Source organism: Neolamprologus brichardi, chromosome 11, assembly GCF_056152115.1.
Source record: "Neolamprologus brichardi isolate AB-2024 chromosome 11, ASM5615211v1, whole genome shotgun sequence".
Lineage (NCBI taxonomy): Eukaryota > Metazoa > Chordata > Actinopteri > Cichliformes > Cichlidae > Neolamprologus > Neolamprologus brichardi.
In genome coordinates, this window is record NC_142114.1 from 12803199 (window position 1) to 12829379 (window position 26181).

At 37.9% G+C, this 26181-nt stretch overlaps 2 protein-coding genes across 2 annotated transcripts; one reads left to right on the plus strand and one right to left on the minus strand.

Annotated features, from left to right (window-relative positions):
* Positions 1-255: 255 nt before the first annotated feature.
* kcnj20 (potassium inwardly rectifying channel subfamily J member 20) lies at positions 256-6063 on the plus strand. The gene is made up of 3 exons (XM_006801457.3): positions 256-529; positions 1334-2570; positions 5312-6063. The coding sequence occupies exons 1-3, from the start codon at positions 395-397 to the stop codon at positions 5674-5676; spliced, it is 1737 nt and encodes a 578-aa protein (XP_006801520.1). The 5' UTR covers positions 256-394; the 3' UTR covers positions 5677-6063.
* Positions 6064-13756: 7693 nt separating this feature from the next.
* Positions 13757-23687, minus strand: zbtb32 (zinc finger and BTB domain containing 32). The gene is made up of 5 exons (XM_006801456.1): positions 23641-23687; positions 20009-21060; positions 18754-18857; positions 16987-17151; positions 13757-14862 (listed from the first exon to the last, which is right to left on the minus strand). The coding sequence occupies exons 2-5, from the start codon at positions 21028-21030 to the stop codon at positions 14633-14635; spliced, it is 1521 nt and encodes a 506-aa protein (XP_006801519.1). The 5' UTR covers positions 21031-21060; positions 23641-23687; the 3' UTR covers positions 13757-14632.
* Between the last annotated feature and the right edge of the window lie 2494 nt (positions 23688-26181).

Below are 26181 nucleotides of genomic sequence, written 5' to 3' on the forward strand. Positions count from 1 at the left end.
TTTAGAAACATTGCTTTAAAGGGAAAGGCTTTGAATCTGGCCGCCACAGAGCGACCCAGAGAATAGCTCATTCTGGAAGTAAGCACTGGATTAATTTACTCTGTGAGTCATCCAGAAATACCTCGGAATTTTATTGCCAGTCACGATGGTGCTAGCAAGAATAATAGTGTTAACTCTATTATTGCATGTTTAAAAGTTCAAACCCTGTTGAAAATCTGGTCTTTTGTTCTAGTATTTACAATCAATGGGAAGACTTTGCACTCGATCACAATTCTCTGCTGCAAGTGTTTTTTGGTTTTGGATTTCTTTGATGTGATCTACTGGAAGAAAAGACTATAATCTGAAGAGGACATGCTGTCCTGGCTCCAAGTTAACATAAATTAGTAGGGTAGCCATGGGACCTCCCACAACCACCCAGGATGAGACGAGGGGACGGCGAACATCTATGCCCTGTCAACCGAAATCTGTCATGGTTGTCCATTCCACACCTTCGGGGGATGAGGTTAGGTGCAAGAGTTATTCAATAAATGTAAGACAGTGAGTTTTGTTTTCCAAACTTTTTCCCCCCAAATGTCTTTGTAAAGTCAAACCTGAAAGTTTTGAGATAAAAAAATCTTACAAGTTGGTCACGCACAGTCTTTTCCAGTCTGCCCTTGTGTGATAATATTATGAATGTGACATTTTTCAGTGCACTTTGATGAATTTTAGTATGACGATGTTTCCAGTTTATTTCTGAAGAACAAAATAGTCTTTGACCAATCAACCGTATTCTTATTTTGACTAAGTCCTGATGTGGCCTTTCCAGTGATGTCTCATGTGTTTGGGTGGTCTCTTTAAGCCCCAGTGAGGCAGGGAATCACAAAAGTTAGTTAAACTGAACGTTTTTTCTCAGTTCTCAGGAGACTATATTTACACTATCCCTGTACTTGTGGGCTGTATTACGAAGTACTGATTTTATAGGGTGATTCATATTTTGATTTCCAAAAAAAAGGACACTTGGCCCAGTCATGAAGAACTTTAATAATACTGTTTGCTTAAAGAAAACGTTAACATATTTAAATAATGCCTTCTCTGTGCGGTTAATGAATGGTGAAATAAAAAATGTCATGTAAGCTTTTAGTCAACAAAAGTCACTAAAAGCTAAGTCAACAATTTCAAAAAAAATGTTTGGTCCCCCAAGATTTACCATGTAGCTGCTTTTCCTCCTGCGTTTTTCCCACCATTCAGCCATGACCTAATTTAGCCTCAGTGAAGCTGGAGTCTATCCCAGTGAACTGAAATGACCTTCATGTTTGCAAGCACACTAAAAATGCACTTTTCTTTCCCCTTCCAGCCAGATACAGACATGACGCTTCCTCTCCCAGACATCATGCCAGGGACTTTTTCTGACCTCACAACAGCAAGGCAACGCCACAAAAGCACAACAGACTTTCCTCACCAAGGCAACATTTCTTTGCTTCCCTCTTATACTCATTGTCTAATAGATAGAGAACAAGACCTCTTGCGTCGTTGCTCACTCAGGGAGACCAAGAGTCTTTCACGCTACCCTCGCCATGCCCTCAGCGTGCCTGAAATCGGCTGCATTAGTCCACTTCATGTCATTACCCACAGTCCGCTCCACAGCACGCCGCTCTCACCGGCAAAAAGCAACATATCCAGCCCTGCTAGAGAGATGGAGAAGCTTGCAAAGGCCAGGAGTAAACTTCTAGAGAGTGAAACTAACCAAACCCCTACCATCGCTCCAGAAACAAGAGAACAACTTCGCTATGTCGCCAAAGATGGAAAGTGCCGAGTCAACCTTTGTCATATTTCAGAAAGGGGCCGTTTCCTGTCTGATATCTTTACTTCTTTTGTGGACCTCCAGTACAGATGGTTCTTATTTGTCTTCATGATGTGCTACATTGTCACCTGGTTTTTCTTTGCTGTGCTCTACTTCTTGAATGCTTTCTTTAGAGGTGACCTAGAAAAGGAGAAGCCACTCACCACCCCTGAAGAAAACCTCATAGACCGCGCACCCTGCTATTTGGGTGTAGATGATTTTATCTCTGCTCTTCTTTTCTCAGTGGAGACACAGCGCACCATTGGTTATGGATCACGCACCGTGTCTCCCAGCTGCCACGAGGGTGTGGTGCTGGTCATGACGCAATGCATTGTTGGGTCCATGATAGATGCTCTCATGGTAGGCTGCATGTTTGTTAAAATATCCCGACCCAAGAAGCGAGCGGAGACACTTCTTTTCAGTCGCACGTGTGTCATTGCTAACCGGGATGACCAGCTCTGCTTGATGTTCCGCCTGGGAGATCTCAGAGAAAGTCACATGGTGGACGCAAAGGTTCGTGCAAAGTTAATCAAGTCCCGGCAAACAGCAGAGGGAGAGTTCTTGCCTCTCGAGCAGACAGAGATTAACCTTGGTTATGAAACTGGCTCAGACCGACTTTTCCTGGTGGAGCCTCAAGTCATTCAGCACAATATTGACTGCGACAGTCCGCTGTGGGAGCTGGGTCCAGAGCAACTCAGAAGACAGCAGTTTGAGATCATTGTTATTTTAGAAGGAATTGTTGAGGCCACAGGTGAGTAATTGACAATAGCAGCAGTCAAAAAGAAACACATCCAGTTTATTAATAAAAAACAACAACAAAAAAACTACTTGTACCTCCAAAAGTCTCATTTTAATATAAAACAACTGCAAAAAATTTTACTTTGACTTTTTTTTTTAGAATAAGATGGGGTTTTTTTGCAAGAATGTCATAGGAGGTGAGAGAAAGCATGTTCAGTGAGAGGAAGCATGGGATTTCCACATAAAAGCTGTGCAAGTACAGAGAAATTATCAAAACTCCATCCAGAGCAACCCTCTCAATCTGAGGCTGCAGTGCTAACCATTTGCCCCTGCACTGCCAGTTAGTAGCCTCATTAATAATAGTTTTCAGGAATTAGGAAACTGGGATGCAGTATTCTCTCAGTCATTGATTTTTTTCCCTTCACTGTAGGGCTACAGAAGAAGGATTTTTTTGTGGGCCAGACATTTAATGATTGCCAAAAAACCACACCTGAAAAAATCCCCCACCACTGTTTCTGCAAGAGGGCTTGGTAAAATTCTGTAATACTTTAACTCGACTATAACTAAGGTTTATGCTAATTATTTACAACTGTTGACTACACCCAACCCCATGGTTCTCATGCAGTCATTACAGTTCAGTTTTATACCCCTGCGATTCTGCAGACACAGCTTAGAATGTTGCTGCAGAAACTTCAGGGGACCGTGTGGGGGTTATTTGCGGTAGTGTTCGTTTCATCCTCCTCTGGAAGTTAAACACTTGCAGATGTTTCTTATTCTTTGTTTACTGTTTCTCCACAAAAATGTCCTTGGTGCTGGCTGCACAGTTGTTATTAAATGTGGATAATCAGGTCAAGTAAATAAATGTTGTAATGTTTAAAGAACTCTTCATTCGGGTCATGGTTTGCTGTGTATAAATAGTTAAGAGTTAGTAAGTATTAAGAAGGTTTATTTATAGGTTAAAAGGTTTTTAAAAAAAAGCAATTTCCACTGAAACAGCAACAACAAGCTTCCCCTTATTTAATTTCCATCCTTCTGAGCTGTAAAAGCACACCGAGGTTAAGTGTCACAAAAGATAACGGACTTTAATGAAGCATCTGATGAGTTAACTGTGCAATTCCCTAAAACTATGATTGTTTATCAAGAGAAAGTCTGTCTGCTAAGTTCTAAATCTTGGAATATTTATATTTATGAGAAGGCCAACAAGTCATTCAGTTTCCTGGGTAAATGATGGGAAAACTGTCTTTCCACAATGCAGTCAGAATGTAAATATTTAACAGGTTATTTGGCATCTTTTTGGTATGGAAAGCAGGAAAGCAAACCTTGCAGAAGGTTTTTTATAGAAAAAAATCACATATCTACATCTGAGTTTCCTTTCCCATGTAGTGCTCAAGCTCAACTGCATCATTCTGAAACTATTAGAGTGGTGACAATATCTGGTATTGTCACCACAGATGTTTTTTAGGCTTTTTAAAAAAACGAAAAACAAAAAATGTTTTATTTCTGTTGTTTTTTTGAAACCCATTTTTTTCTTCTTAATTTTAGACTTTGTCCACCGTTGTGGAAAAAAAATGCAAAATAACAAACCAAAAACCCAAACTTCTGATACTGATTTTTTTTGACGTGGTTCCTAAAGATTCTAGATAGTTTTCTTGCAGCAAATTATGACCTTGTGGTTTGTTTCATACATTCTTCAGCAACTGTGAAAAAGAAAGTGCATGCTCTTTTTACATGCTAGTCCATAATAAAAATCAATCAATTAAGACGAATAACAACAGACACATATCACATGGTATCATGTCATTGTTTATTTAATAAAAACTGAAGCAAAATCTAGAAGCAGTGTGTGAAAAATTGAAGCTAGGACTGCAGGTACGTGTTTAAACACAGCTCTTGCAGAGCTCAAGCACAACATTTCAAACATGTTAAGGTCCAGACAAAATAAGTTGTATAGTGAAGGGCCACTGCAATACTGTGGGGTTTTTTTTCTATTCTGTTTCAGATTTGGCTGCTGGGCTTAACATCCTGATCCTCTTGCATTACCTAATATGGGTGAAGCTTTAGCTGTCAGACAGCTGGTACTATATTTTTCACCCACTGCTTCTGCATTTTGGCTCATTTTTTGTCACATAAATAATGACACACTGCAATAAATCATCATATTTTCCTTTATTCTGGAAGGAATAGACCATTTTTCTTATTATAATGTGTCAAACCTTAGACTTGAAAGAAAGTGTGCTTTCTTTTTCACATGACTGTACAGTAGGTATTCAAACCTTTCAGTGATGCTATCTTTGCAAGATAGCATCAAGTTCAAATAGAAACTGTTCTTCCAGCTAAAGTGTTTCCAATCTCAGTTTAAAAGAAAATATAATTTCTTATGGTGAAACTCTTTAGGAACAACAAACAAACTAAATAATTTGTACATAGATATTTCTAGTAAAATCAAAACCTTCCTTTTCCCCCCAATACTTTTGCTGTTGAAATTGTTAATGTCAATGTCAAAATAAAGCTCAAGAATAAAAAAAAAAATGATTGCAAAAAAAATAAAATAAATCAGTATTGCTCATCTAAATTTGGCCAGTTGATACTTTTAATGACAAGTTCCTACTTTCTTATTTTGGTAAGCCCGAATGTGTGTGGATTCAAACACACCAGAGACATCTTGTGGCAAATGATGCGTACTTCAGTTTAAGACGGTGATTTCACTTCACTTCAAAACTAACAGGCACTTCCATGTCATTATTTTAAACACAGGGATGATGTGCCAAGCCAAAACATCCTATATTGAAACAGAGATTGAGTGGGGCGCTCGCTTTGAACCATGCATGATGCTGGAGAAGGGCTCATTCAGAGTGGACCTGCGTCGGTTCCACACCACCTACAAGGTACCACTACCTAACTGCAGTGCCAGCCAGGCACACCAGCTAATGGCTCTGGCTGACTGCAAAGTCCAAAACCACAGAACCAGCCAAAACTGGGAAAGCTGGGCAGAGGGAATGACCGAAGAAGACAAAGACAAGCAACCATCCCATGGAGGATTCACTATTGCTAACATTCAGGAGGAGAGAGCATCAGAAGGCAATGAAAGTGAAGAGGGTACCGAAAAAAGCACGCCATAAGACATTTGAACCTTTTTAAAGCTGAATTGGTCATAAACAGTTTCTCAGTATGAAGCTTTTTTTTGTGGTTTTTTTTTTAAAGATGATACCAGCATTTCACTGTAGAAGAAGGGCAGGTGTAAATATACATAATAAATATTTTGAATTGGCTATTTGCTAAACTTTGTCCCAAAGTATTGTTGGCACTCAGGTCCAGCTTTAAACTATAGCAATACACATATAATTTCACAGCATAAATGCTTGCAGATTTACTATTCTTAGTAAAGTTGAAGCAACAGTAGATTCTTGATTTTAGTTGTTACCGAAATGTCTTTTTTCCTTGTCTATGGCATGTCCAAAACAAACCTGCGTTTAATCTCATGCAACTAAATAAACAGTAGCACTGTATTTCAGCATTGCAATGTTGTGTTAATCACTCCCTGTGGTTTTGGAGGAAAGGGCAAGAGCAGACCAATGTTCCCTCTAATTTTTCATGTGTCTGAGCGAACACACAAACTCCCTGAGCGGTCCCTTGGACCACTGTGAGCAAAATTAGACGTGTGCACTGCGGTCACGCCAGCATCGAATCCATCCAAGTTACATGGTTTATTAAAATTACAGCATTTACATTTATGTTAGACTACTTTTAATTAACTGCTTTAGCCCACTTACAATGAAAATTAAAAAAAAAAATCTTGTTCATAACCTGTGTAGTATGTTAACACTATTGTAAGTAAAAATAACTTGAACTCCAATTTTGAAAACACAACTTTCTTTTTTTTTTATTTTTAATATAGCTCTGACTTGTATTATGAGTATGAGTCTGTGGTCTGGGAGAGAGTCCTATAACTCTCTGTCTGCAAAATACAGTATATAATGAGCAATGCTGGGCAATTAATTATATAGTTACTTCTTCAAAAAAGTAACTGAGTAAGTCAAACAAAGTTTTTTGCAGCTGTTTACCTAAAAATGCAGCCAAGGCGTTTTTTAAATAAACATTTCAAACTATTTACAGAACAATCAGCTGTTCTGCATCAAATCTGATGCCAGACAAATTATTTGTGCCACTCCAAAAAATAATTTCTGTCCACTATGAGATAAAGGAGAACAACAGCCTGGTACCTGCAGGCCTGACAACAGGAGATGTATCACTCCTGTAACACCTGTAACATTTAGTCACCTCATTGTTCTGACGCACACAACAAAACTATTGACTACACTACACACTAACTACACAAGATTTGCACTAAACGTCGCAAATCTCTCACATCTCAAAACACCGCCGTCACTCCTAAAACTTCCCCCTTCTTAAACAACTAAATGCCATGTTGCCATATCATTTTTTGACTGGTCGACATGTTACATTTTTCCACCAATAGGAAAGGGTGGTGTTTTTTTTTTGGTTTGTTTTTGCTCACAGGCAGGGCTGGACGTGGACAAAAAAATCAGCCCGGGAATTTTGACTAGAGACCGGCCCACCAGGTATTATAGGAAAAACTATAAAGCCTTTGAATGAAAACAAACGTCGTTGTGACAGTGATGTACACTGTCTTGTTGGTACGTATCATTGACTGTAGAAAACATGGACGACGCAACAGCTCCCCAAAAATGAAGCCAAAACGTCTCTATCGCTCCCTGGTGTCTGGCTGCAGTATAGGTCATCCTCCATGTTAGCAGATGGGACTGGGGTCAGACTAAAATAAATTAATTCTCCTTAGATAATTTTTTTCCAAAGATTCTTTTTTTTGTTTTCAATAGTTCTCATCACGCTGATTGATGTTCAAGGGGTCTCCTTTCCCATAAGTTTGATTCTAATTCCTACCGCGGTGATGTTAAATTGGGGTGAAACGTCATCATAAGAGCTTTGACCATTGACTGTTTTCTACAGTCAATGGTACATATGTATCAATCTAATAAACTTAAACCTACACCATCCTCCCTATTCTGGTATTCTAAACAGTACTTAGCTGAAACCCAAAGACTGCTTGGTTGAGTTAACTTCCTGAACTATCTACAACATATGGTGGAAACCTAAAATTAAGACAGAGAAGACTACAGGTGAGACATGATCATTACTGAATATTAAAAATAATGAATGACATATTTAGTGACATTTTCATAAACTATTTATTTACCACATCAACAAACAGCATGGCAGGGCAAAATATTTTTTCTAACATGGGAACCTTTAAAAAGTGAAAGGAGACAGAAAGACAGGTGAGAAAGAATAAAACTTAACTGACTTTTTGATGGCATTTTAAACAAAGTACTGGTACAGTATCTAGAAAATGTGGGAAAATACTGGCATCATATACAGTACTTACTTCTGAAGAAATTATGTTGGGACCCTGAATAAAATTACTATGTACAATAATTTTTATACTATACTATACTATATTTCTATACATTTGACATCAGATGAAAACTTTGGTTGTAAGATTCGGATAATTATTTGTTAAAAGCTAGAAATTTGGTGTTATTTGTATCTCAGAAACAGTTCATAACTTTCCTTCAACCCATTCATGTCACCTAAAAGGTAAACCTGTTTCTCCATCACCTGTTCAGCTCTGATGATTCAGTAAGGACATCTCCTGGTTTCATCTTCATGTTTCCCTCTCACCAGATAACCAAGCCGATATCATGACCAGCAGCTTTACAGCTGTGGCTCCAACAAACATCAGCTGATACTAGAAAGTAATATTAAATAAATTCTAACAACAGCTTATCAAGTTTAAAGGCGCTTCTGCTGTTTAACGCGACCTCCGCTAGTTTCCTCTTTCTGGCGCAAAGTGGGAGATAAACAAGAGAGACTGGACTCAGCTGATCATTGATCAGTTTCGTGACTGAAGTAGCAGCAGGAGAGGGAGGGAGGAGAATGAGAGAAGAAGAGGCAGCTGACAGCGTAAAGACGCAGAATAACTCTAGCTTTTTGTCTTTTTTTTTTATTATAGCTGAAGTACGGGACAAATCGCGTTTATTTTCAGCTCAATACAAAAGGCGTAATTTTAACTCTGAACAGGGGCAATTCTAGGCTCAGAGCAGAGAGCAGCCCAGCCAGGCAAAGTAAACTTTACTTGTCATAATGAAACTTCTTCCCTGTCTCTGTCAGTCCCTGCATCCTTAAATGTCTCCAGTTGTCCCGAGTTCCCTCTGAATGTCTCCTTGGTGCATTTAAACCCCTGTTCCTCCCTGTCCTCATCGTCTGTTGTCTTCATCTCCATTATCAGTCATCATAATTGTACCCTCTCTGTGCAAGTCTGCAAATTTCTTAAATCATGAGATTCTTAAATTCATCAAGTCTCTCTGTGCCTGGGTCCTTGTCACAAAACATGACATCACTGTTTTGTACATTTTAACACAATTGAATCCCCACATTTGTGAAAGAAAAGCAAAACACTTTTTTGAAAAGTCTGTAACAAAACCATCAAATCTGATCAAGGTTATTTAAATGCTGCTAAAGGAGAATGGATTGGAATTTTTTTTTTTTAAAAAAAAAACATATCCCAACCTTAATTACTGGGGGAAAATAATGAATGATGCTCACAGTGAGTAAAAAGTAAACTGGGTGCATTTTTTGGACAGAGATTCACTTTTAATGTGTATGTATAATATCATACAGATATATAAAAAATACACTCCAAAAATAGAAGAGTCCTTGAAATGTACAAAATATTATTAAAAAAATAGAAAAATTGAGACACCTTGGCCTATGGTACAATGTATGAAAAGATCTTTACTGCAGATACTACTATGGCTCTGCAGATTTTTTCTTTTCTTTTATCCTATGTCGCCTCACCTTGAGGTTGGTAAATCTGTCTATCACATTTTGGTGGTCAAGTCTCTCAAGCATCTCTTTCTCAACTGACATCACAGCCAGGTGCTGGAGTCTGCTTTGACCCATGGTCCTTCTCAGCCAGGTATGGAGCTGACTCAAGACACTAAAAGACCTTTCACAGCTACAGCTGCTAGCTGGGTTTGTTAGGGCAACCTGAATAACAGTTTTCAGTGTGGGGAAGATCTGATTATCCAGAAGATTGTACAATGTTAACATATCTGGAATGGCACCAGCCTCATTCTTGAGCTTCAAAAAGTTTTTGGTAACCGTGACTTCCTCTGACTGAAACTCAATATGGTAATGCAGTGCCAGGGCTGACAACCCAGTTTGTTTTGCAGATTCTGTACAGCAGCTTTAATATAGGGAGAAAACAACTTCCAGATTGTATGAGTAAAATTAGTTGGTTTTTTTTTTCTTTGCCAGTTTAACAGTTTGTTTTGCCTGTTAGTACTCCCTGTCTGTTTTCTTACCTGGTTCGTCCTGACCTTGTACTTTGTCCTCATGTTCTCCTCTTTCCTCTCTCCCTCTTTGGACTGACAATCATACACAAATAGATAGTATTTTTTTTAATCTAATTGAATACAATTAAGAGCACTAATAAAAAAAAGTCCTATCTCAGTGTACTTTCAACCAAAGGGCAAATAACCAAACCACATGTACATCTAATAAAGGATATAAATATTGAAACACTGATCCAACATTATCCTTTATTGATGGATCATTTGATCTTACACTTTTACCTGAATGTTGCTCCTTTTTTTTTTTTTAAAAAATTCCTTATATCCATTATGAACCTGGCTGTCTCTGTGTACACATACACATACACACACACACACACACACACACACACACACACACACACACACACACACACACCAGGAGTTATAAGGTTAATGGGCATCCAGTCAGTTAGCTAGTTAGTACCTTGGGTTCAATATCAGCACATATGATAAAATAACCAGTTTCACTCATTACATTTCAAACAGGACAGTGGTAACAACAGCAGGCTATGGATAATGTTGTAATGTGGTGAAACTGGTGTAATGTTTTTCAGCTAAAAAGAAACATGGCCTGACTCCTACCTAACTATATAAAGAGTAACTAAAGGTTAAACGCAGCTAATATGTCCTGTTTTAAACCAGGCACTTACACCTCTCCTCTGCTGCGTCTCAGCCAACAGCGCTCGGGCAGCAACAGCGCTAGAGTCAGAGCAGGGGAGAGGCGAGCTGGAACAAACCATTTTGAGAGGGAGGGGGGGGGGGGGGGGGAGGGGGTTATCTATACTTTTGTTGTTAAAATGTTCCATCTCAAACAAGTACTGAATGCTTTTTATATTTTTAGTAGTGTGTCACACAAACAACAAATAATGTCAAAAAAAGTAAGAAATCTTTGCGGGGTGTTTTGATTCATTTCAGCACCCCCCAAAACGGGCTAAAATCGCCCCTGACTCTGAATACCAGAGGATTCTGTTTTTTACAGGACGGTAGGCAACTGTACTAACTAAGCTTGTGAATAAAATAAAGTTCACCAGTCACATCATAGCACCCACCCAGCTGTATAGAAACTCTGTCATGCTAGCTAGCACGCAGTTATTGTAACTGACTGTAAAAAGTTAGCACAACGAAAATAAACTACACCTAAACTTGGTTTATATCTGACCCAGATAGACTGCAGGTCATAACTTCTCACCTGAAGCTCAGTTCACCTGACAGTCGGACCGGCGGCCGCCTCGGGTCTCTCCTCCTCCGCCTCCCCTTTCCCTCATCCACCTGCTGGCCTCCACCACTTGCTAATTTTACTGAATCTGTGAAAGCTCCACCATAGCCACTACCAAACAATTGGGTTATTTTTACACGTCTACCAGCATCTGTCCAATCCGCCACCTTTCACTGTTTACACCGTTACAGAAAAAAAGACAACAACAAAAAAAACATTGGCCCATTTAAAACGAAAAATTACCCGATGGGCCGATGGCCACTCCAGCTATGCTCACAGGCGGAGAGTGCTTTCAAGCGCTTTCCTTATAAAACGCCATTTTTACCGTTTCTTCCCGCAGTAAATATAAACAACAATAGTATTCAGGAAGAAAACCAAACATTGCATATAATTTTATCATAACTCTGGTTTTACGTGGCCTATCAACACAATTTAAAAACTGGTATAAAGTCCACACTTTTCCGTCAATTGTTCCGTCTGTCCTGCTCACATCTCCAATGGTTGTACACGTTGTCATTAACGTGGCTTCACTCCACATCAGCCACGCCGCTTTGCTAGCTAACACCGGTGTAGGCACATAAGGACGTTGATTAGCTGCGTATATACGAATGTGAATCGCATTATTGGCTGGATTGTGGGATAAGATGGGATCGTTCTAATACCATAGGGGAGCAGCCAGTCACTTACTGACTAACACTGCAAAACAGAATTGTTAAAGTTTTAATTTTAATTTCAATTCAGGTTAGATTTTTTTGTGCACAACCCAGATTTTCTGTGCGCAGAGACCGTGCCAGCAGTGCGCAATTGCGCACGTGCGCAGCTTAGAGGGAACATTACAGCAGACTGTACTATGCAAGTGGTAAATGGAGCTTTTTAACATATCAGATTAGAGCAGGGAGCCAATAAGGCCTTAGCCAGCCTTCCTAATAACTCTGCTCTTGTACTGTGCATAGTTAGCCAAGGTACTTTGCTAACATGACACATGCAATATATTTCTACTTTTACTGCTACAATTGGCCCATGATCACAGTTTCAGCCACTGGCTTCGACAGAGGCCCGAAAGAGTCGGGCTTGCAACATGTTTCAAATTCTTTTGTTGTAATTTGGCACAAAAATCTGCAGCATATGAATACTCAGTAGTATGGTTCACGCATTTCACTTTAAAGAAAAAAAAAATGTTTTGTAAAAGTGGTTGGGAAAAACGAGCTTGGTAAGAATATGATGCATAAATGTAAATGAGTACATCAAAATGTCAAATTTCACAGCGGTTGTGTTATTTTGGTACGTTTTATTTACACAAACGAAATTCGACATGTCACTGATCTGTGACTGTACCTACGGACTTGGTTCTCGTACCCCCCTCCCCACCGCCCTCCAATTGCCCGGGAATACCCACTTGCGACTGCGTCACTTTCCGGCTCCTACGCAGCAGTCGGAGCTGACAGCGCCCACTCACAAAAAAAAAAATAACCAGACGCGCCGCAACGCGTTTCAGAAGCGTACTAGTGTATCTCCGCCCCGTATCGCTTAAAATAGTCCCCCCTCTCTTTTTTTTTAACGGAAGCAGCGTGAAGCTGCACCGAGCAGTGAAGGAAGTCAGACACAGGAGCGGCGCCGAGAATCCGACCACTTTTGTACGTGCAGACGTCTTCTATTACGCCCTCTGTGAACCCGTGCAAGGACGGAACTAAGCGGCGCGACTTTTAACAAACGTAATCTTTTTTTTTTTTTGGCTGCGAGGTGCTGCACCGCTGTTTTGGATGAATTACAGCCTTTGTGAGATGCACCGTACATGTACTAAATATAAGTGGACACGAACACACCGCCACACAATATGTGACTTATAAGGCCATTACATTGACTTTAACCAATACCAAACATCACATTGATCACAATTGGACGCATCCTGTGTGAGGTTCTAATGGCTAACTGAACATTGAGATATATTATATCTAAATTATACTATAATATAATCACATTATATCATAAAATAATTTGACACAAATTCTCAGATTCTGATGTGTTTAGTTAATGGGACCTCTCATCTTATTATAGTGACTTCAAAGCTATATACACTCTCACTCACACATGTATATATATATATATATATATATATATATATATATATATATATATAGATGTGTATATATGTGTGTGTGTGTATATACACACACACACATATATATATAATGCACTTTGCCTTTTTTCTTCATATCTATGTGTATTTACGTCAACGTATGTATTTATGTATTTTTAAAAAATAAGGTGAAAAATAAGGGTACTTGCTATGTGTAATTAATGTAAAGATTTTGCACTTTGCATTTTATGTTTATATCTACGTGTATTTACATCAACATCTGTATCTATGTATGAAAAAAAATTAGAGTGAAAGATGAATAATGTTTATTTATTTATTTCACAGCTAATACACATTTAGGATAATGCTGTACAAATCAACAAATACATTTTGATGGAAACAGACCCAAGAGCTTCACTGAAAGCTAATTCCAGGAAGCAGTGTGCAAACATACATAATATGTATGTAATAATTTCAATCCTGAAACTTGTATGGAGCTTTTATGGAGGTATTTAAGTTGGCAGGCCTACCTCTGAGTGACTTTTACTACAGCACGTCCAATAAAGAAAAGAAAGCGCTCAACTATTCTCACTATCAAGCTTGGTATAGATGCAAAAGCTCTGTGATAATACTGATAATATAAGCTAACTAGTCACTATTAATGAGAGGACAGGTATCATCTTTGCTAAATTTTAGCCTCCTTTAAACTGTTTTTTTTATATTAACATTTTTGCTGCCAGTTCTCTCACCAGTACTGCTACAAACTCATCTTGACTGTTTCTGGAGAAATCGCCTTTCTTTCTGTCCAGAATAAGATAGATGTGGACACTATGTTGCATATTTCAGTTGAAATTTGTCATAATGTTACTGTGGTTCTCCTCAAGAGGGTGCTGTAAACCTAAGTCAGACACAAAGATTATACAACAGTCAAGTGATAATGAAAGTCGGAGAGAAGATGCCTGCGTCATTCGATGAGGATAAGCTGTTGATGTGGCTTTAATGCATGGTAAACACTTTCAATATCTTTTTCTGACATGTCACTGGAAATTAGTGCTGTATTGATCTGATCTGTAGTTTTGACGGCGAATACAGAACAGTTGCAGTTTGTATACAAGTTATTGCTACACTCCAGTTTGAGATCTTGCATTTCACTTAGGGGTAAATGTTTAATGGCCCTCTAGATTTCTCAAACATTACCATACATACTTTTTAAAAATTTTACCTTTAGAAATATAATTGATGCTTAGCTGTGTGTAGGCTATGTAATGATTATAGCTGAGAGGTGCACATTACAGCTACACTCTTGAGAACTTTGCGTCGATGGAGGCAGTTGGATTATGAGGCATGGCTCAGATGTGGGAGATGTACAGGTAGGTGCTGTTGATGCTCCAGTCAGGGGGGAAGTCTTGCACTGCGTGGCTCTTGATGTGTCTTTGCATGGCGACCAGGCTGCTGCAGAACTCCAGGCACACTGTGCACTGGTACGGCGCGGCCCCGCCGTGAGTCCGCAGGTGCTTGATCATGGCCGAGTAGTCCCGTGAACGTTGACCACAGAGGCGACACTCGAATGGTTTCTCGCCTTGAAGCAGAGAGAAGAAAGAGCAGGGTAGGGGGCACAGGAAGGAAGAGAAAGGAGGTGGAAGAGAGGAGTGCTCACTTGAGAAAGGGTGTTTAAAACATATTTATTTTCAGTGTTTTACAATCTATTTAGCACGGGTCTCTGTGCCAGTAGATGTAGTATGTGGGGTTATGTTTTTTTGGGTTGTCTGTATTTATGTAGGCTACATACGACCTTGAAAGCCTCAAGGGATTTTTTTTCCTTCTTCATAATTTGCACAAACATTCACTTGTTATCAAGAACGCACTGATGAATTTGATTGTCAAAGTCAGTTTCACACAGTGAACTCTCAAAGTACCTTTTTTAGCCCTACTTCAAGAATTCATCAGATAAATAAAAGATTTTGTACAAATGTCTGTTAGGGTAAAATTACATTTCATATCTGTAAGGTCAAAGGTCAATTTTACTGTGCCATTATCATTTTCTTTAAAAACATTTTTTCTCCCCTGATTACTATTAAATGCCATGACCAAGAGACTGTACTAAAGATCGTGAGAACACATCTCCCAATTTGAATACTGAATTGGTACTAATCTGGTTGCAGATATAAATTTACTGATTGGCATAAATTCTGGTGTACATGCAATGTTTAATATTTAGTTAAATCCTAAAACTGTTTATTGGGTCAATTTTTCTTTCGCTCTCAACAGATACACTTCTTAAATGAGTAAACATGAGTAGAGTAAACTGGGGCACTTTTATGCAAATCATCCAGCTTTGCACCACTTGCATCTGTTTTCCACTAAGTCGGTTTTTCTATTTGATTGTAGGTCAAAGCAACACAAAATGAAATAGATAAATATCAGCTTAGTAATTCTGAGAAAAAAACCTTACATTTTCATATTAATAAAATGTGCTGACAAAATCTGTGCTTATAAAAAAAGTCTACTGGTTTAACAGGTAGTGTTAAAACTCTAAAGCAAAATCCTTTCCAAAGAGCTTTTAAACATCTAAGTGTGTGAACGCCTGAAAAAGAAGTGACTTATTTATGAAGTAATATACCTGGGAATTTCTTTTTAGTGTCTTCTTTCACTCTTTCAGATACTCGTTGATATGTGAGACATCAAAATTGCTCTTAAAAGATGTTATTATGAAGCAGATCTATCCTAGAACACACTGGCCTATCTGAAAGACCGACTAATGTTCATTACCATTTCTGTAGCTAAACAGACCTCAACTTAAACAAATTAGCTCATGTCCTTTCCATCAGTGCAATTCATTTTTAAATTCTCTTCTTTTGCGTTAAGCTTCTGAATCATACACTCCCAAAAATCCAATATGCAGAGCAAATGCTAGACATTCATCATGGTGAATATTTCTAATGTCAGTGTCTCCAAAGTAATCTTAATAATAAAGCTTTAAGGAGTGTTTTGGAAATGTATTTGCTTTACTATTTAGTATTTTCTCAATGTATAGTATTGCTTTGCAGTTAAATACAGACATGATGCCCTTTGTTGACTAGATTCTCTGTTGCGTGCAAGTTTCAAGTCTGCAAGTTTCATATTCTGCAAGGTTAGCTTCATAGTATTAGAATGAGTGGAAAACTCTCTACTTCCGAAGATGTTCTGCAGTAATGCACATGGGCCCGGTTGTACATTTAAAAAGTGCAGGCACTTCTCTCTGAAAAACACAAAAACTTCTTAGTTATTATAATGAGGATACTTAAAAAATGGTATAACTGTGACGGTTATTCATAAATTCTTTAATTTGGCTGTAGCCTGCCATGCCATGTCTCTGATATGATTTTCCAAGTCCCACTGACTTAAACAACGTCAGACCTTTATTGCTGTTGTTATTTTTAAACATGCTTTTCAAAGTCAGAGTTGGTAAATACATACTGGGCAGATTTATCGGACGTCATTTTGTAACTAGGTTAACACTTTTGACCTATGTTTATATTTTTTATTTAATTTCTTTTTTTTCTTCTAAATTATTAGTCATTGCTGTGGGTAATCATTTTCCATCAGTGTCAAGCCAGAGGATTCTTTGCTGCAATATAAGTCGAAAATTCTCACAGCTATCTTTGCTCCGGTATGAAAAAAAAGTAAATAATCTGATACGCTGATGTTGAAGAGATGCGCTTACCAGTGTGTACTCGGTGGTGTGTGTCCAGCTGATGTTTCAGACTAAACTTCTTAGGGCAATGTTGGCACTGATAGGGTTTTTCTCCTCTGTGGTCTCCTCTGGTCTCTGATTCATGCGGTGTAACGTCTCCTCGTCCACAGAACCGACATCCTGTGCAGGTTTTGCCTTTGAAAACAATCAGATTTTAATATAAAAACAGATCTTGGTGCGAATATTGTGGTGACCTTTTCTGTTGTAAGTTGTATGTTGTCAGACAGAAGCTGCTTGCATTGCTTGCTGGAATGGAACTACACAACAACAAGATATTGCATAAATGTGGCTGAATCTATAGTAGAGCTGTGACGCTGAACAATCAGGTAGTGGATCACCAGGAAATGTATCTGAAAATAATTTTGAAAATAATTTGATTAATGCTGGCATGTTTGTATCTTGCAAAAAAGAGAAGATCTAACGAGTTCACAGCTGGCTCTGCAAAATTGTGTGTTAATCGATTTCTTGATAAATAACTGTCAGATAACTGTTAGTGATAATCCCGCCTTAGCTGATATTAGTAGTCATGCTCGCAGAGTCTCTTGCTCTGACTTGCTAACTCAACCAGCTGTTTCAAAATAAATAACCACCGTTTTTGCCAGACCTTTAAAAACCGATTTTAGTCACACAGCATTAGACATACAGCATTTCACTTGCATTTCTAAGGCACGTCTATTTTTGTTAAGCATCCTGTTGCGAGACAATAAATTCAGTTGGTACAAGCTTACCTTCCTGTCACTATGCACGCATATCACCTCTAAAAATTATAAAGGTGTGAGTTTTGAGGTTAAGGTAGCACCACTGAAGCTTTACACTACCTTATATTTTTTAGGGTCTATCAAGTAAAAACATGGGCCTCATAGTTTTAGACAGGATGCTGAAAGGAGAAGGGGGTGTACTGTAGTAGGGGAAATTGAAAGAATAAACCACAACAATCGAACACTTACCACTCTAAACACAAGCTACTGAGACCTGTTGTCATTAGTGCATTTCCTGTCCAATATATCACTTCTTGCTAAAAAAATACCTAACCTCATATAAGGTTTGAACATGTCTCTCTCTGTTTTGTAAAGATCTAGAAATAATATGTGTGTTTCTCGGTTGATTTTTTACAAAATAATAATACTAATAAAGATCGTTTTACTGTTATCCTTACTCTATGCAGCAGCAAGAAAACTCTGAATTTTATTTAAGATGCAGCTGCTGGTAAGACACAGTTTTACCATTGCCTAATCTGTTTAAGCATGATCATAATGTTCCATTGAGCAAAGATATTCAACATCTGATAAAATATTTATCAGGCTGATTGTACACTTTCGTGTGCACACACTCACCCACACAAACATGCACTAGCACAGATGGTGTAACTCATTTTTGTGTGGATGAAATGAATATTAGAACGACATAATAAATCAATATGTTTGACTTTTTTGGCATGGGACAAACCACTGTTGCGATGCAGTACATACTGTACTGCATGTATCTAGCTGTATCTAGTAACCACACTACTGCTCCTGCTGCACCCTGCTTTCAAAAACCACAACTCTTTTTATCACTTTCCATTGCGTTGCTACACAGCTGGAGTCTGCAGAGGTTAGGGGTCATGAAAAGAACTTTTTACTTTTATCTTGTTAAAATGATCATTTCTACACAGGATGATCACTTTTACAATAATAATGTAGCTTCAGCGTGTTTTGATTATTGAAAGTGTGAGTTTTGTGTTTCTCATATCATTACCTAACTGTGTGGAGACTGACTCCCGCAGCACCGGATCATTACGTAGACTGCAATGTTGGCAGTCTTGACCTCTGTCTTTGCTGGCTTTGGACACTTCGGGGTAACTGAGGACACACAAATTAACAGTTGCAAAAAAACAAGTGTACTAATTATACCTTTAATTTAAAATGTAAACCTTCATTTGTCTCCCAAAGTCACAAACCGCAAATATATATAAAAAAAAGGTTTCTGTGTGCCGACTTCTAAGGCACACCTTCAAAATGGCACATGGAAAAAAGTCAGTCTGCATACGTTTTACTGCTTTACGTGTTATCACAAATTACGTCCCTTAGACACTTAAAACTTCCTTCCTCTCAAATTTAAACCACAATATACTTATATGTTTAGTACATGCTCAATGTTAAAGAAAAAACTGAAAAGAGGTAGACCAGACTAAACAGTAAAGGAAGATTTCAGTGTGTGGAAACTCTCGAATTTTGCAAAGGAGGGGAGAAATTTAGGGGGTTCCCCATTATGTTCTATTTGGTTTTGCTGTGAGGAACACTGCACAATGTGTATACGCTAAATTATCACATAAAAACTAGGTGAAGTGGGTTATTACTTTGATGATAAACGAAACTTACTATATATATATAGATATATAGTAAGACGTATATCTATATCTATATCTATATATATATATCTATATATATATATATAGATATATATATCTATATATATATCTATATATCTATATATATATATATATAGATATATATATCTATCTTGCCTTTATGTATAGTACACACATAAATATGTACTATATATGTAGTATAATATAGTACATATTTATGTGTGTGTATATATATATATATATATATATATATATATATATATATATATATATATATATATATATATATATATATATATATGTATATGTGTGTGTGTGTGTGTGTGTGTGTATAAAAAGATATCTCTTTTTTAGCCCTTTTGCGCAGTGGAAGCTAGGCTGATAACTTCTCAAAAAAGAATTTCACAGACCTGGACTGGCAAGGAAGGGTTAAAAGGTGAAACTGATGTAGCTGGAAAATGCAGGAGGCTTGTTAACACATATCTACCCAAAAAGCAGTGAGTCAGGTGTGGTAGCTGTCATAAAGGAAAAATTGAGCAAATCGGGGGATTCTAAATTATTCTATTAGAGGAAAATTTGGAGATAATGACTAGAAAAAAAACAACAACAAGTTTCCAAAATCATGTCCGAACTGTGTCTTACCTTGGTTCACCAGGTTGAACAGTCCCAGGAAATGCTTTCTGGCTAGATCTTTTTCTTTTTAAAAGGCTCTGTTTGATTATGTTTCCCATTCGAGTCGGACCACTGTAAATGTTTTGTGCATAGCGGGGGTGGAAGCCTGAGTAGCCCATTATGGGGTTCTGACCTGGGGTTTGAAAATGAGAACTTAGTAGGGGGAACATTTGGGGACTGGAGAGAGAGTATGGGTAGGGTATAGAGGATTGGTTGGGTGACTGAAGAGGGTGAGCTGCAAGTAAGCTTGGATAGTTTTCTGCTATTCGCCGCAAGGTGCTCACAGAGTCCCACATGTTTGTAGAGAAAGTCCATGGATAAGAGAAAGAGGAATTGCTACTAGCAGGCTTGGCAACAGCACTGTTTTTGCTGTGAATTGGTTCTGAAATAGGGGACAGTTTGGCCTTCTTTCTTGGGGGTGATGGACTGCTGTGGATCTTAGTAGGAGTAGAGGGTGAAAGGTTTTCCAAGGCAGTGCTTGCCTCATTCCCAGGGAAGGACTTCTTAAGCAGTTTATCCTCATGAAATGGACTTGCGTTTGGATGTTGATCTTGTCCCTCTGGAGTCTCCTTTTCTACTTTGACATCAGTGGTTTTGTCTCTTTTTTCCTGCTTTTCTGCTTTGCAGTCAAGAGTGTCCAGCTGCTTCCTGCACTGATCCTCCAGTGGCTGCATCTCCAGCAGTTGTGCAGCTTTCAACAGTAGTTGCAGATCATCCACAGAGACCTCAAGAGCTTGTGTGTAGGTGAAATCCAGAACTTGCTGGAAGGTGTGAGGTGAAAAATACTCTAGAGTGCAGCATACAGGGCTGTCTATGTCTCCGTGGGCTAGCTGCTGTGCTAAAGTTCTGCTAGCACAGGCTAATACTAGACGATGAGCCCTGAAAGTTTGGCTCTTTACCGAAATTATAGCATCACAGAGTGACCCTGAGCGGCGTAAGGCATCTGCCTGCTCCAGGAAGTGGAAGTATTGGGTGTTGTTGATTCTGATCATGTCTGAAGGTGTAGATGTATAATCAAAAGTCTGAGAAGAGAAAACCAAAACCAAAAGAGATATCCCATCAGATTATGCCCACTCTATCTGAAAGTTTGTTCCATCTATTTGCCACATTGCTATGTGACATTTCCAGAAATGCTAAATTGTATGTTGGAAAATCAGGTTGAAAAACAGCAGCACAGATTGGCTTGTGATTAACAGATATACTTCTCTGTGGTTTGCACTGTTTTTTTCCACCCTTTCCAAAGAGCATTACCTATAGTGAAAGCTGAGGGGGCAGAATGTACCTAACATGATTATTACAAAGATATTTATTATTTGTGTAATTACAAAGAACCGGTGTAACTCAATTTCATTTTCAGGGACTTTTCAAAACAGTTTTTTAAAAGTATTCTTTAAAAAATCCTGTATCTTTTTGTAGAGTCATATTTGCAAGAAAACTTTCCTCAATCACTACTGTGTCTGTTATCATGTTTGAATGCCTGGCTGCTGTGTGGAAATGTACTCTTATGTGAAAGCTTTGATATTCAGAGTTCACATACACACTCTAAAGCCACAAAGCCCTAACAGTATATGAAACCATGACTAATGACTGTACACGCGTAAACATGAGTAAAAAGTTTGAACATCAACAACAATAAGACCATATTTGAGTACAATAAACATCAGATGCAAGATATTGCAGGGGTGGAATATGTAAATATGTAAGTATTTTTTTGGAATTTAACATTAATATTGAGAATACATGGATGAAGAGGCTGTGGCTGTATGCTAAAACTACCGGATGCCTGAGAGTTTGTCATCTTCACACTGTCTGAAGTCTATAATGAACCTTTATGATTATACAGTGTGCGGTCGGTTTCTGAAGCAGAGGTCACAAGTACTGTGAGCTATTTCAGAAGGTTTTTTTGTTGTCTTTTTTTGCGCAATTGCAAACCCATACCCGTACCTCGATGGTGACTGTAAATGAAAAGTAAATGTGAAACAAAATGACATTTAGTTGTCTCATTACTGGAATTTAAAAAAAATATGTGCATAAATGATGCACCAATCAAAATCTTATGTCTTGCGTAAAAATTCACGAAAATATTTTACATAAGCGATTTAATCCTTTAAACCCTTTTAAAAGTGTTTTAGCTTGCTTTAATTAATTTCAAATTATTTTTAGTTTTTATGTTTGTCAATTATTTGGCTGTGTCTCATATGTAGGAGTAAGTGGTACAGCATGGAGCAGTGAGAGTGAAAGTGACAGTGGCGCAAGGCCATTATCGAAAGTACAAAGTTAGTGCTTCTGTGTACTTGGGCTTGAAGACAAGCTTGAGGTTTCATTTGAGCATGCATTTATCGGTTTTGGTTTTTTTTTTAAAAGTCAAGACAATTATTAAATGTTTAATTCAAAATAAACAGTGTCGAAAGCACGCAGGGAATTCAGTGTGCAAATCAAGCTTATGTCAGTTTAGTGACGCGTATCGTCCGCATAGATGAATATAAAGCGCGTTGACCCGTATTTCCCAGTATGGCATTTACGGCTTCAAATATAAAGATATATTAAGTATACGCGCATATAGTGCTTTGATTTTGCAAAGCTACATATAAAGTAACTTTCTTTTCAGAACAATTAAAATTTCTGGAGTACAATTTTCGTCATTTTCCACATCCACGTCATTTTAAGTGACCTGCATTTACGTTAAAACAGCGCCAATAATGATAATAAAATATCAATGTTATTATTAAAACATTATCGTATTAGTTGTCACAGTCGTGACGACAATATAATTAAGCATGTGGATACACACTAACATTACATAATGTATTTATAATCATTTAAAAAAAATTAATTAACAACATTATTTTAAATCCAAGGAGATTTTGGTGAGATGTGAAAAGAAATGTGTCATAAACAAATCTTTGATCTGTATATTGATGCTCTTGTCTTACTTGCAAAGGCCTTTCAGGATTATTGATGTCTTTCAGAGTGCATTATGTGCCAATTCATGCACTTTCATTTTAACTGTGATTAGAATGTGTTTTCAAATACTGTGCTGACTTTAAGGTGACATTTATATAATTCCAATAGTACTGTATAATTTATGATTGTTCACTGTTGTGCATATAGAGGTGCTCTCCTGGAAGCTGCTGGCCTATAAATCTTATTTTATGCTGTGCCCAAAGTTCACGCTTACCTGGTTTAAATCTATTTGTCTTAATCTAACTGTTTATTTGTCATAAACTGCCTGGTATAATATATTGTTCCCACTGCAGCTGCTCGGATCAATGTAGACCTGAGTTGTGCCATAGTTAGCAGGTGTTTGATCTCCTTTTAGTAAAAGTATAATCAATGTCAATGTAAAGCCTTACACATTTGACAAGAGAAGCAGTTAAAGTAAACCCTTCCAGAGCTCACACGTAAAGCACTACAGTTGAAACCCAATTTATAAAACCCTCAACGGGCAACATATCAGTAGCACAGTGCTAAGTTGTGTTTACAGTAGATCAAAGATTAGACAGTTAAAAAGAGCAAAGATGAGAAATGTTGAGGTGCATCTTCTTGTGGTTTCAAGTGTTGGAAACCTAAGAAGCAACAAGCTGCATGAATGAGGCACTTACCAGATGTTTAGTGAATATTCTCCAAGGCGAACGATGAGCTACCTCGCATCATGATTGTGAAGCGACTTCTAAAGTGACATGTCTGTCAGGGCACAGGTTATACTGTGGGGCAGGGTGGTTTCCTCTTTTGTCTCTTCAGTCCCTCCTCTTCATGTTAACTCTCTCTGATTGGTGCTCTGATTACAGTGCTAAAAGGCTTGCCTTTTGTGATTAAAGATGGGGACTTTCTGTTAACTAAACCAGTACTTTGTTCAATTTTGCTTTGCTCAAACCAGGAAGTTTTGATAAGGAATAATTTCTACTTCTTGTATAAGTGTCATACAGCTATTGTTGTCGAATACAAAACACAAACCAAACCAAATTAACAATGAAAACGAGAGAGAAAAATGAGGACAGTGGTTGAATAGTAATGTTGCACACCTTTACATGTTGTACATGATTTCCTCTCCTCCTACTTCATTTGCTGGTCACTACATTAATAGACTGTTCTCTGCTGAGACAAAAACCACTTCAAAGACAGTCATCTGTGACAGGAAACATACAGGCCAAAGCCCAGTGGTACTGATATGTAGGGCCGAGCTTTACTAAAAGCTGCGCTCTGAAAATAGAAATATCTGCTTTGGCCTTTCGATATGTCAGATGCTGGCGTGACAACCTGTAAAAATAGGCCAACTGTAGCGAGCTGGTCAGTTTGTCAGCCCGTGATGGTGGAGTATACTCTGTGCCTTTGCTTGCATTTAACGGTTTGTTTTGCCATATTCCTAAATTAGCTTTAATTTTTAAGCTAGTTATTTTTTTCTGCTACATTTTTAAAACTTAAAGGTTGTTTCTTTACATTTTTTTGTTCAGCTCAGGGGGAGACATCATGTGATAGGAAAAACATACAGATGTGCCATCTTTTTAAAGAATTCTTGTTATACAGTATAATTTGGGCTCTTCATACAAGTGTAAAGAAAATCAGCAGTTTGTCAACACAGATGAGCATTTTCCACCTAAAAATGATTAGAGACCACCGAGTGAACCACACTCGTCATTAGAAATATTTGCATTTACAAATTTAATTGCAGTTACAAATGCCCGACAGATTATTGAGAAAGTGGGTGTGTGTCTGTCTGTGAATGTGGGCGGACCACATTTTGCCATTATTACACAAACAAAGATACGCGCACACACAGAGGCAAGGCTCACAAAGTGAAAACAGTAACTGCTGAGCTGTTAGGAGGGCAGAACGATCAAAAACGACATTAAAGCTTGTTCTCGAATATTTGTATTAGAGTGAAATCAAAGAGCTGTGACCCACTCAGGTATGATGTGCATTCTGGATGCTCATTTGGTCAAAATCTGGGGAGATTCAAGGCTGATTCAAGATCTTTGGCTCTTTTTTTAACTTCCTTAAACTGTTCAACTGAAGGAAGGTGTGATGTTTAGACATGCAGATGCTTTTCAGGAGTGCAGTTGTCATGAGGGGGTTACCTTGGTCTGCCGCAATATTTACTTAGGTGGTTGGTATTACCATTATATCCACATAAATTTAATGATCCTTGGTTTACCAATATAGTATGCCAGTGTAATATGATGACCAGTGTTATTTACTTCACAAAGTGGTTTTACCACCTTCAAGATAGTTCCGGCTATAATGGAACCTTTCTTTGTGTACACGCAGGTGTGGACACACACACACACACCAGGTACACACACAGTGACAGTGACAAGGTGACAAAACAACATGAGTTATGCTGTCATGTTTGGCACAGAAGAAAGACAGTAGACTATTTAGCACAATTGAACATGCTGCAAGTGTAAAAACCAAACAATCATGGTTACAAATTGAAACAAAACATATGTACAAGACAGAGCTAGGACTTTATGTAGTGTTCATTTCAGCAGCACAGTAGCACATAAACTACAACTGGAAAGCAAGTATCAATATTTCTGAGGCTGTCAATAGTATTACTTGTAAGCCAGTGTTGTCTAAACTTATTTATTGTAGAAGCTCTATAAGGTAGCTTTTAGTTTGAGTCAACATGCAAAAACTGTTAAAAGAGAACATGGTAAAATACTATTGTGTGTGGTCAAAAGCCTGAAAACACCTTTTTGCATGAATGATATTAATTTTAGCTTTGTCTAGTGAAATTATTTCTTTGCTTTTACTGATGACTGCCATGTTCACTTTTACTGAAACTACAAGCACAGTGAAATGTAATGTTAATAACATATCTAACACTCCATTGCACACAGAATAATAATTCTCTTTAGCTAACTTGCTAGCTAGCATTACATAGACTCGGTTCCAGTAACAAGCCATTTGTGGATGACTAAAGTTTAAACAGTTTCATGTAAGTATTTCAGTTCTTAATTGAGTAATGCTTACTAAAATGTAGTGTATATACTTGATGTTTACAAAGTGCAAGAACATTTGCAAAGACATTTTTAAAGCATTATACAGTCATGAAAAAAGAAAGTAGTACAACTTTCATTGCTACGGTTTTACATTTCAGAATGCAATATAAAATCATCTGTTCCTTACCAGATTCTAAAATA